A 14,595-nucleotide genomic window follows, 5' to 3' on the forward strand; every position below is an offset into this window, starting at 1 on the left:
ATAAATCCTAATACTAATCTAATGCCTATGCTCTTCATAATACATGAGTGGCACTTCTGTGAGATACTGGAGGAATATTTTGGTTTCAATAGACAATCCTCAGCTGTAGCATTTACCATTATGCTTTGTTGAGAAGTTGGGTAAAACAGTATTTTTACAGTGAAAGATGCAGTAGGTAATTTTAGAGGCAAGCTCTTGTTTTACTGTATTGATGAATAAAAAAACCCCATGAACCAACTCAGTTCTTAAGAGAGAGATGCACAGAGAATGCAAGAGAGGAAGCAATAAATTCTGTGTGTCATGAACACACTTATCTGGGATGTACCCGTGCATGTGCTATCAAACAGAAAACACTCTGACCCCAGCCTGACAGTGATGTATAGCCCCAAGCATTCCCTGCAAACATCGCAAGAGCCTTTTAATTCCTGCAGGTTCTTTTAAGTCCTTCCATCCTAGCTTCTGTCTGCATTAATTGATACCCTGCAGTCCTTCCCCCTGCTCCCCGTGCCCCGGAACAGCGGGCTCGGAGGAGCCGAGGCCGTCACCCACCGGAGCCGGTGCGGAACAGGGCGGCCTGGGAGCTGTGGTGCAGCTCGATGGTGCCGTGGTTGGGGCTGCGGTACACGGGGCTGTAGAACGTCCTGCCCTCGTAGATGGGGGTGATGTGCATGTCCGGGGACACCGCCGAGCGCAGCTCCTGCCCCAGCTGGCTGTGCTGGCTCGCGTACGAACTCCTCAGGCCTGCAACCAAGCACAGGGACATGCCTGTGGCCCTTCTTCAGCAAAGCAACAGAGCTCCCAGGACTGAATCTTTCTTCCTTTAGCCAAGAAAAGGTGGTGTTTAAACCTACCAGTACATGAAATGGCCCATACTGAAAGGCTCGCTGACAAAGCAGCATTTCCTTCACCAAAAGTTTTGTCCATGCACTAACAACTTGAAATTTTCTGACTTAATTTTTTGGTATCATTTACAGCCTAAACCACAGAGAATAAAAGCTGAGTCAGCACGCATGGTGCACAGATTCAGCAATAACAGGGTAAGTATGGACCTGACAGAAATCCTGTCATGACAGAGGACACAGCCTAAAGGGGTTGTAATCCTGAAACAGTCCATAGCACTAAGAGCAAACATCTGCTTGATAGTGGCAGCAGAAATGTAAGTACATGGAGAAAAATCATTATAAAGGTTTTAATAGTCCATGATGTGAGTATATATAAACAGCTATGCTGCAGGTGGATTCATATTTTTCACCTTGCTATATATTTAATATTTCATACAAAATGTATACAACTTTGTCAACTTTGGCATTATCACTGCAGACACTAAAGTTCTGGCAGTTATCAAAGCAGCAGAATATGTGAAATGAGCTAAGCAAGTATGATGAAATGATTGAGATTACAGAACAACTTCAAAAGTACATTGGAGTAGTGATGTGTAACAAAATGTATCCTTCATCTGTGTATTCTCCCCTCCCAAAATCCCAGACCTACTCTGCCACAGCATCTGCAAGGAAAGCTTTGGGCCATCACTAAGAAAACACACCTACACATGGTGAGAAGAGAGGACTTGAGCAGGCAAAGAGGGCAGCAGGGCCTTTCCCATCAAACTCATTCCAACCCCTTATCAAATTGGCATATTATTAAGTCTTGCAACAGAGGTGAGGGAGAAGACACATTTTATCTTTTACTGAGGAATTAGAGCATTTTGGAGTTTCCTGCACTATAATGGTTCAAAAGAAAAACTAGAAATTGCCATCTGTTTCAAAGGGCACATGGTCTAATTGGAAAATCACCTTGTCTGTACTCATTCAGATGAAGGTCAGAACAAAATCAGTAACACACAAAACTTCAAGTGTAAAGCACGTTAACAAGAACTACCTCTCAGATGAATAGATTCTACCTTTTAGGGCTCTATTTTAAGCTAGTATTAAAATGGTTATCCTATATTTAACTTGCAGTATAAGATAGTCTAGAAATATCAGTGGAAAAAATCCCTAATATTCAGTGGTAATATACTATATATTTTAGGAAAGAACTAGACATAAAATTATTTCCAGGCTAGTATGCTTTACTTTATGTTTAGCCTGCACACACATTTAAATGTACTTTATCTCTGAAAATGCTGACATGCCTTTGTAAGACTAAGAATTTCATTTAGCAACTTAAATAATAGGATTTAATTCAATGCATGTCTAGCAGTTAATAATCATAAAGCCAGTATTCATGAGGAACTTGCAACTGACACAATGTTTGACATCAGTGTTTACAACTGACCTGACACCACACCAGCACTGCCATTGTGCCCCAGTGCTACAACACCAGGACTGCATTCTGGGTTTTCTACAGCTGTGGTCTGTGCCCGTTACTCACCTGTGAGGCTATCTGGCCGTGGGGGGACCATCCTCTCATAGATATCGTACTGCTGTCCGTACTGTTCCATGTCATGAATTGTCCTCTGCAGCGTCGTCCCCAAGTGCTGTGGAACTGCTGTCATGCCAGAGCGCTTCGGGGAGGAGGATCCCAGCTGAGTTTGGGATGGAGAACCCACTCGGGTTTGCACATCAGTCAGGGCAAGCGGAGAGCCGACTCTGCCCGCGGTCTGGTAGGGGGCAGAGCCGCTGCCGGGGTTTGCCTGCCGCGAGGTGAGCGAGCCGACGCGGCGCACGGCCGAGGGGGAGGCAGGCCTGTGCGCGGCGTACGGGGAGCCCGCGCGCTGCACGGGCAGCGTGGTGGAGGAGTACGCGTGGGAAGGCAGCGACCTCTGCTCAGCAACGCCGGGCGAGCCGTACCCGCTCCCCAGAGACGTCCGCAGCGACCCCCGCGACGGGGACATGCTCGTGCTGACCACGTAGGAGGGAGACTGCGCTCTGGATGGCACCGAGCTAACCCGTCTCATCACACGGTTGGTACTGGTATTTGCTGAAGGCTGCTGAAAATCAGAAACTTTTATGAGTTTTATAATTTAGAGTGGATATTGTTCTCCTGTAAGACAGAGAAGTCAGCAGGAAATGCACACAACTTAATGGTATATACAGGCAGCTGGAGTGTACCTTCTACCCTAAACTTAATTCCTTCAAGTTTCCCTGTAACTTTTTTCTAACCAATGCTTCTTTGTATATAAAATGACAATTTAACATTAAAAACCCACCTGTTTCTCATTCTCATTTGGCTTGCTACATTAATCTTCACCTATGCTTTCCTTCCTCACTACTCAATGACTCTGGAAATTCAGGAACAGTAATAATGCAAAGAGTTCTGGTATAATCCAGAAATATTCTAACAATTACTGTCTTACTATCATTCCACTTACTGAAAAAGGAGGGAAAAGCTAGAAACCACAGAATGTACAGGAACACAAGTAGCATCTTCATTTAAGAACTATGCTCACATACAGGCTAACTTCTAGGAAGGTTTTCCCCCATTTCACAATGAATTTTGAGTGAGTGATACTTTCTTGATATGATAATAGCAGCGTACTGCGCAGTCAGGAGTGCTACTTCACTTCAGCTCCAGAGAATGACCCAGATCACAAGTGCTGATCCCAGCAAAGGAGTCTCTGCTGCAAGCCATTCCCGCTTCCTAACCAGTGAAAGCGTTTAACAAAAACTAATTTTGTAACATTAACTCCAGCCCATAGAAAGGGGGGCCCAGCTAAACAGCTACTGTCTCTAAAGCCTGCTGGAGCCCGTGCACAGCCAGAGGTGCACCCTGCACTGGTCAGAGTACCTGGACTGACGTCTGCCCCTCGGCGCGTGAGCTCCTCACATCATGGTTGTTGAGGGGTCCACCAAGGGAATGCTGCTGTCTGATCTCTGCCTTGTTCAGGTTTTGGCTGTTATGGAAACTGCTTATTTCCTGGTAACCACTGTCAGAATAAGAATTCATTTGTGTTGAACTTCTTGAGTTACCTACAGACCCTGTAAATATGAAACCAGCATAAGAATAAAATCATCTGACAAGTTCACCAAGTATTATATAATTTTATTATTTGTTGCATTCATAACTGTATTACATTTTTATACTGTCAATACAAAAATATATTCTAATATTTAAAATGCACACAACAGACCCTCACTTTCATGGAGAGATGTCTGCTCTGGTGAGTAGAGAGTCCCTTGCTCTGCTTCTGTCCTAATATCATAGGCATTGGTGTGAACACCCTCTGACACCTGGGGTTTGCTTACACTGGTGGGCGGAGGATCTGAAAGAATAAATTATTTAGATAAATCCAGTGTCTCATATGCAAGTTTCCTGCAAACTCAATAATGATCATTTCCTCTTACTAATGGAGGACCAAACAATCAGTTTACTGGCAGACAGGTATCATCTCCCAAACACAATGAACAGAATGCTAATAGAAATCTCTGAGAATTTTTTTACCTGAAAGTTTTGATGTAGCTCTACAGCTCTAATTTTTCAAACATATGTTCCAACCTATTTTAATGAAAAATTACTTAATTATCTAGTACACTCTGAAGAATAGAAATACTGTGCCACTGTGCTGCAGTACCCAGTGGATAGCTACCCTTGCCTTAAGAGCCTGTAATCAATACAGATTAAAGATGTAAAAGGCTGAGCTGAATTTCATCCCTGTCTGTGTACTATGAACAGTAGTTGCTGCAAATTTCTAAATTTTTTCTTAGTAAACTAATATCTAAATATTTGCCTCTTAAGCTAACTTCAGTTCCAAGAATGCCAGATGAACTGTTGAGACAAATGACAGTGTTATAAGGAAAGGCAAAGGAAGCACAGCAATGCTCCTAGAAAAGGAAAGGAAAAAGAGTCTGGAAGAAAAAGGACAAAGATGAGGATACTGAATCAACATTATTTTAACAGAAATATTAAGCATTCAGTTATCATCTTAAGCAAGCAGCAAAGATGCAATACAGAACCACAGATTGGTTTGGGTTGGAAAAGCTCTCTGAGACCACGGAGCCCAGCTGCTCCCCCAGCACAAGGCCAGCACTGCCCCACCATCCCAAAGTGACACATCCACACGGCTTTTAAACCCCTCCAGGGACGGGGACCCCACCCTGTCCTGGGCAGCTGTGCCAGGGCTGGACAGCCCTTCCATGAAGAACTTTCCCTAATATCCCAGCTAAACCTCTCTGAGGAAGCAGAGTAGGCAATGGAGGTTATGTTTAAAGGTAACACCTGAAAGGTAAATTCTTGCCACAGAAATCCATGAAAGAGCCTGGAGCAAATCCAATGGGAACATGCCAAGGAGCACCAGCTCAGCCCCAAAGACTGGTTGGTGCCAGAAGCTGTGGGCCCTGGGCAGCGATGCCTGATGCACAGAAATACTCTGGCATTCACCAGTGGCTGCACACAAAATTCTGGTGTCTCACTACCTGCATAATGTGCCATAAAATCTTACTCAGCAATTGCTATTATGGAGAACGCTTGAACACTAGTCAGATTTTTCAAAAAATCAATAAATCCTAGAAATCCTAGGCAGTCAGCAGTTATTTACCAGTAGTACATTCTTAGGTCAAAACTAGCTTGTAAAATTTGAGGCTAGTTATTTTACTAGGAGTATTATGACCAAATTTAATTAAGATTTAATAAGAAGTGTTACTACACTTCCATTAGTTTAATCATCAGTATGCCGAGAAATGATCCAGAGAACCAACACTGCCAGAACTGACTTCACAGCCTGTTACACCAGCTCAACACCAGATGGTAACAGCCACCAGTGGGTGTTGCTTGTTCTTTGGAATAAAACACTTGGAGGACTTGGACATTCACATTAGGATTACATCCAACTTCAATACTTTAATCTTCAATCTTTTTGTTTATCTAATACAAGGCCCTATTATCTCAGTTACTGGATATTACATGATACTAAATCAATGTCAAACTGACAATCAGTTTGGGGAGAGACACAGGAAGAATAAGGTCCAATTGTGCTGTTCAGTGCAGATGTTCCCAGGACAGAGGTTTGAGCCCAATCTCGCTCCCATCATACACTGCTCACCAGCCCAAAGCCTTCATAGGGCTAAAAAATAAAGATTGTTTAGGCTGTTTAACAAAGGCAAGAATGCACAATAAAATGAATTGTTGTCTTTCTATCTGACTCCGCTACCATAAAACAGGAGGAAAGCCCTGAATAAAATAATACCCTTCTTATAAATGGCTGATCTAATATTCTATTTATAAGCATCTGCAAAACAACATCACTTTATATTTCTGTGAAAAATTCTGTATAATTCGACTGATGCAGAAAGCAATTCTAGCTACAGTCACATCTTATCATCCACTGATGCTTTTGACATAAACCACTACCTACAGTAACAGAAAAGGTGATTTAAGACAGTGGTTTATTCCATCTTTATCTTCAGTATTTTCAGATTACAGCTCATAAAGCAACTAGTGACACTTCTACAAAACAAAGATTCCTGGTGAATTGGGGAATAAAAGCTTATAATCAAACCACAATCACAGCATAAATGTAAACAGGAAATGAAACGTAGATCAGGAACTTCTAAGAAAGAAATAGGGTTTTTTTTCCAACATGCCCACTTCTGAGCAATTACTTCAGGAATGGCTACTTTGAACATAGAGATGTGTGAAATACACATCTAGGTTTGCATTAACACATAGAACATCAAAACAGAAGTAGAATTTTGGCCATATGTCAAGTGACTGCTTAGCAGGGAGATGCACATGAGATTTCTAAAGAAAAATACACAAATGTGAAGGGAGAGTTAAAGAAGAAAATAAACATGAGCTGGATGAAAGAAAGAGAGAAAGAGAGAGAGGAAAGAAAGAAAGAAACTAATATAAGGTCAAGGAAGAAAGTGAGTAAGTTATGGGGATATCAGAAGAGGAAATAAAGCAGTGGAATGTAACTGGCTGAAATAAATAAGTAAAACAACACCTGAGAGCTCTCAGTAAAATCTGTACCAGTTGTGAAACATCATTGGGACATTATAAGCAAGGGGAAACAATGTGATTTTAAAAATTGTGAACAAACAAAACCCACAATCCCCACAAATCCAACATTCACATTGAAAAAATATGTAAGACTTGTTTCTCAGTTACTTGAAAAAACAAATTTGATTTTTGTTTAAAACCACTGCTGAAAGAATACCTGAAAAGCACCACCATGACTAGCAAAAGTTAAATGGCAGTGCAAGTAGGCTGTTGAGAATATTAGCTTTAAAATAAAGGAAAAAAGCTAATACGTGCCTCAACCCAAGTGCAGCAACAGAAACCATGAAAATACAATTATGCACAAGTTTAAGAGCTTAATTTCCAAATAATACAAAACCCAGGAATGTCGTATAAAGTAATGCCAATGATGGTAATTATGAATATGCTTGATTGAGCAAGCGGCAGCAGACAGGGTCCCTGAGCAGCAGCCACTCAGCTGCAAGGGCAGACAGCACCCTGCACGAGCAGGACAGCAAGGCTGTGCAGAACAGGGTTCATGCAACTCTCACCCTACAATGCCAGCTGCACTGGGATTGCCCCATTTTGGCCAGCATGACAAGAGCACACGGTCACCCAGCACATGTGACCTGCAGCAGCCCCTGTCCGTGCCTGTCCTGCAGTGGCTCCTGCACATGCCCCCATCACTCCAGAGCCCACGGAGTTCAGAGAGCAACTCTGCGATGTCAAACATCAACTGACGCACACAACCTGTCAGAGCTCTGTGCTCTGCCTGTCAGGGCCAGAAGGATTATTTCAACAGACCAGGGAATGCCACCTTGAAGATACACTCCTACCCTCTCCCCCAATATAACCAGGAGCTGACGTAGCAGTACAAGAAAAATGCTTATTTTGGAAAGAAAGTTCACACGACGTCAAGGTACAAAAGTAGAAAAAGCACTCTCAGAAAAACCTCCACTTATTAGAGTTTTTCTCAGTTAAGAAAGAACATCTGTAAAAAGAAAAACAAACAAACAAACAGTTTTCAAGCTTAAAACATGCAGTATTTTTTCATGCTCCTTACCTGACAAGGGGAAGACTCACAAGTAAATTTTAGTTAATTGCAAGGAAGACCCAGTACATGACAAGCCTTGTGTTAGAGTCACAGCTCACACAGAAATGCAAAGGCACAAGGATACAAGAAAAGTACTTGCAACTACCTATAAGCTCAAGCACCTTTTACAGTAACATAGAGAACACATATGTCCCATATGTGACAAAGAAAACATTAATGTCATACTTTAGAAAGGACACTTGGGAAAGATATGTAGCATTGCTGCTTAATGTTCCATTTGTGTCAAAACAAGCAATGAATGCCAAGAAAATAAATCTACTTGGGCTTAAAGCAAATTGTACATAAAAGATAATACCTGAGGATCTCCAAGGAAATGACTTCTCAGTAGAGCTGCAGAAAGAAAAAAAATTATCACACAAATGAACCTTGTGGTTAGTTTGGACTTTTTATTTTGTTTTTAATTAATCATAGAAACCTTTACAAAACCCCCCAGCAGATAAAACTTAAATAGTCCATGTAAATATCACTCTTCAGTGCTTTATACTTGACAACCAAACCAGTGTATATTAAGTTCAATTTCCTGTTAGTCTGTGGGAATTACTCACGGTAACTTCCTGTACATCACAGCACCAGGCAGTGCAACCTCTCTGCAGCAGGACAGGTGAGAGCACCAGCTATGACACAAACTGCTGTTTAAGGTGTTATGCTGTCAGTGACAGCCCACAGCAGTGTGTGCCACCAGCAGCACTGCACAACCAGCGTGCACAGCCTGCAGGCACCTGTGTACCACCAGCACCAAACGTTTTGTTCGGACAGCAGCAGACACTGCTCATGGCAGGGTCCAGCAAAGGAGGTTTGGGGATCACCACTCGAGAGCATCTGGCTTCTACACGTAAAGCAGTTCAAAAATCATAGGTCTGTTTCTGTTCATTTTTTCACTGTTTTTTCAGTTTCCAGTTTTCCAGAGGGATTTCTGATCCTTTGTACAGAACAAGTCAAACCACCTGACACACGCAGCTACAACTCTGAGAGTGAGGAGGTGACAGACGTCACACTGTCCAGGTTAGCAAGATGCCTTCAGAATCAACTACTACACAGACCAAGCAGGTGTCTGATACCAGTGTAAAACCCAACCTTCTCCTGCATTTTTCCAATACTGACTTTTTACCAAACTATCTTCATCCTTTTGTCCTTCCTCTGAGTCATGTGCTTTCCTGTGCTCACAGTAGTACTGATGCAGGCAAATGCAGAATTCATCCATGTGTTATTAACATCAGTCTAAATATTTTTATGGGAAAATGTATTTCCTCACTCTAAATATAAAATACCAAACTTTGAATAATACATCATTTTCACAGTGATTACAAGCTACTGTTTTCCAAATAAAAAGCTCTTCAAAGGAAAAATAGGCAAGTCCATCAGATTTGATTGTGTCTAAATATCAGCATGAGACACTGATTTTGGGTAAAATGTAGCAATTTCTAAATGACCTTTTATTTTACTTCTTTCTAACACAGCTACCAATTACAAAAAGTAGCTTGGCTACATGAACAGCATGAGATACTTCTTTTCTACAATGAAAACAAGCACTTAGGAGCCTTTTTGGAAACAAAATATTTGTACAAGAGTGCTAAAGACACATGCTAACACAAACTGAACTAGAGTTCAATGAGACTTCAAGCAAAAGGAGAACAATGAGACTTCAAGTAAAAGAGAATTCCAATGCAGACTTCAGGTGTCTGAAAGTCAACCTCTGGCCCCAGAACCGTCACCCTACCTGAATACCAAATTTTCCACTCTTTCCCTTTTGCTCTGCTCTTGAGACTTGTTGGAAACTCAGTTCCTTACACTGAGGCAGCATGGCTCTGTGCTGCTGGCAATGGTAACACATTGAATACATGCATGTACTTTACAGTCACACACACAAGGCTACAACCCAGAGCACATCCCTGCCCAACATACCTGACTACCTGAACTTCCTTTACAGGTACAGAACACAGGAATGAAAAGGGCTGCTCTGACTGTGGGTCACAGGAAGAAAGCTGCTTCATCAACACTTCAACTGGTTAAGCATTTAACCTGACTCTTATTAAATGATTTTGGAACAAGTCTAGCATACATCACCTACTGATATCATCACCTAGCAGGTGCCATGTTTAGAAAACCGCAAATCTGTCAGCTTGGAGCAGTAACTCCAGTGCATTTCATTTCAGTGTTTAAAGCCTCTGTGGTGACACACTGGAGGGCCCATGCCGAGCTGCTGCTGGAATTAGTCACAATGCTGTCTCTTCCTGACAGCAGCATGTAATATATCCAAAGAGAGCCCACACGTGGCAAGCTGAACTTTGGAAAATGTTAATTTAGCCCACTACTATCCTTGAAAAAGAATTAGGTTAGTAGAGTAGAAATACAGAAATATTCCTCTATCAGAAATATCATAACAGCTTGGTATGACATACATGACATTTCAAGAGAAGATATGACAGTAACACAAATATTTGGTAACTGGAGACACAGCATGCATACAAAATGTGCTCAAATCCATTTATGCCTTTTTATTTTTTATCCTTTTGATGGTTTTGCTCAAGCGTATTTTTAAGCATTTGGATTGGTTTGTTTGGGTTTTTATTGTTTGAGGTTTTGATTAATTTGATTTTTTGTTGTTTGTTTGTTTTTGGTTTTGCCCCTTTCTTAATTTCACACCTTTTCCTTGCCATTTCACTGCTTTAGTTCAAAGTTATCTTAGATACAAAATTCAACCAGCTGCCAATCTGGAAAAGGGAAAAATCTGATAAACAGAAAAGGTTTTGCATGAAAACATTTAGAAACAAAACACACTAAGGGTCACCAGCACTGCTTTACTTTTTCATGTGGCAGCTCACAAACACTTTGCAGCTTTGAATTTCCAGGTTAGAACAGGGGCCAGCATCCCTCTCAGTGAAATGGCTCTGCCACTCTGCTAAGGCAGAAGGGGCTGGTGGAGGTCCCAGCTAGGTCTCAGCCCACACCTGTGCACAGCACAGCAGGCCTTCAGGAACAACACTGACACTTAGGGAAATTGCAGATTTTTGAATTTGTTAAGCAGTGTGCTATTTTATTAAAAATTATGTAAACACAATTATGACCTCCAGTTCCTAGATTGGACAGGTCAATTCCCAGTGTATCTTTTGCAGGTTTTGCATGACATGAAACAGTTTAAGCCTATTATCTCAGCAAGTACTCCACAAGGTGAAAAGTATTTCTGATTTAAACAGCACCACTTGAGAGAAAAGCAGTGATTTCCGTCGCCTACTTTCCTGCTTGGCTATACTGCTGCTGTCATCAAGAAAAGGCAACAGATGAAAAAATTAAGTACTATTTATTAAATATTTATAAAACGGTGAAAAGCTGTAAAAAGCTAAAAATATAATTCTGTTAAAAATGTATGTAGTTCACACATATTCCTGTAGTATCGCAGCTCCCTGCTACGCCTCCATGGTTGGAGTACATCTGTGCTGCGAGGCAGCAGCAAGGGGCTGTTCCCGGCCAGCCGGGCGCGCTGCCCGCAGAGCTGCCAGCCACGCTCCAGTACCCCACAGGCTGCATGAGCTGTTCCACTCGTCCTTTAGCTTCCCTTTCAAATATCTGCAGCAACAACACATTCACAACTATATACACTATATAGAAAACTTCGTGTAACCTAAAATTCTTAATATAGGGGGATTTCTCTAATAAAATGTCATGTACTAAACTCCATAAACTTGTATTACCCCTTACAAGCAACCACGAAAATCAGTATTTTATTTCTCTTGTTGAGACAGGTAAGCAGACATTTACACAAGTATTTTAAGTAAATTAGCTAAGTTTCAGTCTTCAACTTTTCTAACATCTATCTTCTTGAATTCACCAATATAACAGATTCTTCTACCCACTCTGCCAGACCCTGTACCAGGAACCTAAGTACTCCTATGCTCCCCCGCAGAACAAATTAACCAGCACTGCCACCAAAAACAGGTAGTCCTGGGACTTGCTGGCTGTTTCCAGGCGACCCTGGAAACCACTAGTTCTCCAGTTGTGAATTCAGAAAGTGTCTGGAAAAATACACGGTTGTCATTAGAGAGGCCTCTTGAAACTGTCCCATAACTCTTTACAGCAAATCTGCATTTTTTTTAATCCTTCAGATATTAACAGAGGTGAATAGCTATCAGTGAAAATATATTGTATAGAGGACATAAGCACCACTAAAAAGCCTTTAATTTATGGGACAAATGAAAGTAAAGTCATCAGGACCTGTACCTTGTGCTGGCGATACTTGGTGACTCTGCTCCAAGCCTACATCTCTCTAGCTGATTAGCCACAATTTGCCTTTCCACTTCCAGTTCTCTGGTAAGTCTTTGAAATTGAAGTTCCTGAAATTTCAAAATAAAAAGAAAAGCATTCTTGATGTTAAAAAATGGGTGTGGATTAACTCTGAAACAATCACTGATTCATCACAGTTGTGTGTTGTGTTTTGACTCTTCCTTAGGTGAATAAACTATAAAAGTGGAAATTAAATGTGTCTTTAAATCAGTGATTCATGCAAATACTGATTTATCACCTGTTACAGAAAGAAAAACATTTAAGCATTCTTGGGTTTTATTACTCCTGCAATTAAAATTTTTGTGTCTTCTTACATTACCACAGTCTAACAAAATCAGTGCCTACAAAATCAGTCTTCAATTTAATCTATAAACAAGGAAACTGGAAAATATCCTAACCTTTCCAATTATAAACCTTCAAATCCTAAGCTATCCTACATTCTGACTGTAGTCGGAAACCTTAAGATTTATAACTTCAAACTGGCTGAGTGTAGAGATGTGCTATTTCATCTTTTCTGAGTTCAGCTTTTTTTATATTTCTTGGTCAAGGGTACCAAACTTCTTCGGCCTTTTTAAGAGGCTTTTGTAATGCAACACTGCAAGGGTCATGTGGGAAATACCAGTGCTGCACAGGACGGGTGTAACTGAAATCGGGAACCATTTTCTAAAGCTCTCTGAAATCCAGACTATGTCACATCAAAGGATATTGAGGGCATTTTTCTCCTCAGTTAGCTTTTATTGACCAGAGAAAAAGGTTCTATTGAGCAATTGCATTATTTTTCAAACTGATACTGTAAACCCTCTGAAGTTTAGATAAACCATCTAAAAATAGCTGAACACCAATATTTAGTAATCAGATGAAGCACCAAGCAAGTCTTATATAGAGGTCAAGTGCAACACAGAGCACTCGTTTGATGTGAAAGCTCAAATGACTGATGAGGTTTGCTGCCCAGCAGCTGTATGGAGCCAGGGACATCAGCTCCTGCAAACTGCTCCTTCACGTCCCACATCGCACGGAATGGGGCGGAACCACTTCCCTTCCACCAACCACTCTCTGCTCCTGCCCTTCCAGAGGATACATGTGATAGTGGATGTGTCCAAACATTTCTGAAAACTCCCTAACCAAACTGAATAAACACCCTAACATCCCCAATTTTGGCCAGAAAAAGTGGGTTTGCATCCAGGACATGTTTCCTGTTCCTACTTATTAAACCAATATTTAAACAGCAATATCATGGATGCAAACTGCAAATCTGAAAACCTATTGTTATTTACTGATCTTTTAATTAGATGAATAAAATTAAACATGCTAGCCATTAATTGCTTCAATTCAACTAATCTGTATTAATTTCCCTTTCCATTACAGATAAAGGCATTAATGAACACATTATTCTAGAAAATGTCTTGCTGCATAACATCTCAAGTAATAAATTGTCCATTTAAATAAAAATCCTTGCTTTTTGCCCCACACTACAAAAATTCAAAGGCAATTAAAACAGAAGAACTATATTTCTATTCTTCTTGAGAGTAGAAGAGGTGAATGATGCAAGTGGACAACAGAGCAATACATTTTACTTCATTTATTTAAACTACATTTAAATGCAAAACTTGCTTGTATTCTATCAGAAAAAACTGAGCTAAGGAGAAATAGGAGAAAAAGTCAACAAGCCTCATTTGGCCACTTCAGAGACACTTGCACTGCTGAGCTGGGAGCAATACCATCAGCTGTCTATTTACATTGTTCCTCACTTTATCTTGACCTTGACCAGAAAGCCACAAACTGCATAGTGCACTGAACAGCAGAGGGGTAAGAGGCCTGCAACCCATCTGCCAGTTTTAAATCACACTGATGCTTAGGAAGATCCAATGTGCTTTTGCAAGTGCAAGCATAGGTAAGAAAAAAAAAATCCAGCTCTGTTTTCTAGTCTGACTACATTCTGGCATGCCCAGCTGGGAGTCCAATGAAGCAGCAGTTTACAAACTTTGAAACCATGAGTGCTGACTTGTGTATGTGCCTTATTAAATTTGAGATCTGCAGCAGGTGCTGTGTCTTACATACCTGCATAAATAAACAAGATGGATAGTTTCAGAACTACCATCATTTTTACAGCTGGAATACCTCATGCTTTAAAACTTTTTTCTTTTACCTTAAATCATATTATTATTATTATTGTAGGAAATGAAGTCCTAACCAGCTCTAAATTGACCACCTTTCTAGTTAATGCTTCCTTATAATGAAATTCTATACCACTCTGAGTGTACACTGGACATACCCCCACAATGGGTATCTATCAGACAGCACACTAGGCT

At 40.9% G+C, this 14,595-nt stretch overlaps 1 protein-coding gene across 12 annotated transcripts in view; it reads right to left on the reverse strand.

Moving 5' to 3' along the window:
* Positions 1-14,595, reverse strand: part of PKP4 (plakophilin 4) — a 54,817-nt gene that overhangs the window by 14,898 nt on the left and 25,324 nt on the right. For 2 of the 12 annotated variants that reach the window (XM_039698600.1, XM_039698592.1), the window contains exons 3-8: positions 12,224-12,336; positions 8,304-8,338; positions 4,076-4,201; positions 3,727-3,917; positions 2,371-2,926; positions 550-741 (exon numbers count right to left, since the gene is read on the reverse strand). In XM_039698600.1, the coding sequence (XP_039554534.1) occupies positions 550-741; positions 2,371-2,926; positions 3,727-3,917; positions 4,076-4,201; positions 8,304-8,338; positions 12,224-12,336 (1,213 nt within the window). Of the gene's footprint in view, positions 1-549; positions 742-2,370; positions 2,930-3,726; positions 3,918-4,069; positions 4,202-8,303; positions 8,339-12,223; positions 12,337-14,595 lie in introns of those variants that run through there. The other 10 variants (XM_039698598.1, XM_039698590.1, XM_039698589.1 and 7 more) reach the window with 8 other exon arrangements.

This window comes from Passer montanus, unplaced genomic scaffold, assembly GCF_014805655.1.
Source record: "Passer montanus isolate IOZ18808 unplaced genomic scaffold, ASM1480565v1 scaffold128, whole genome shotgun sequence".
Classification (NCBI taxonomy): Eukaryota; Metazoa; Chordata; class Aves; order Passeriformes; family Passeridae; genus Passer; species Passer montanus.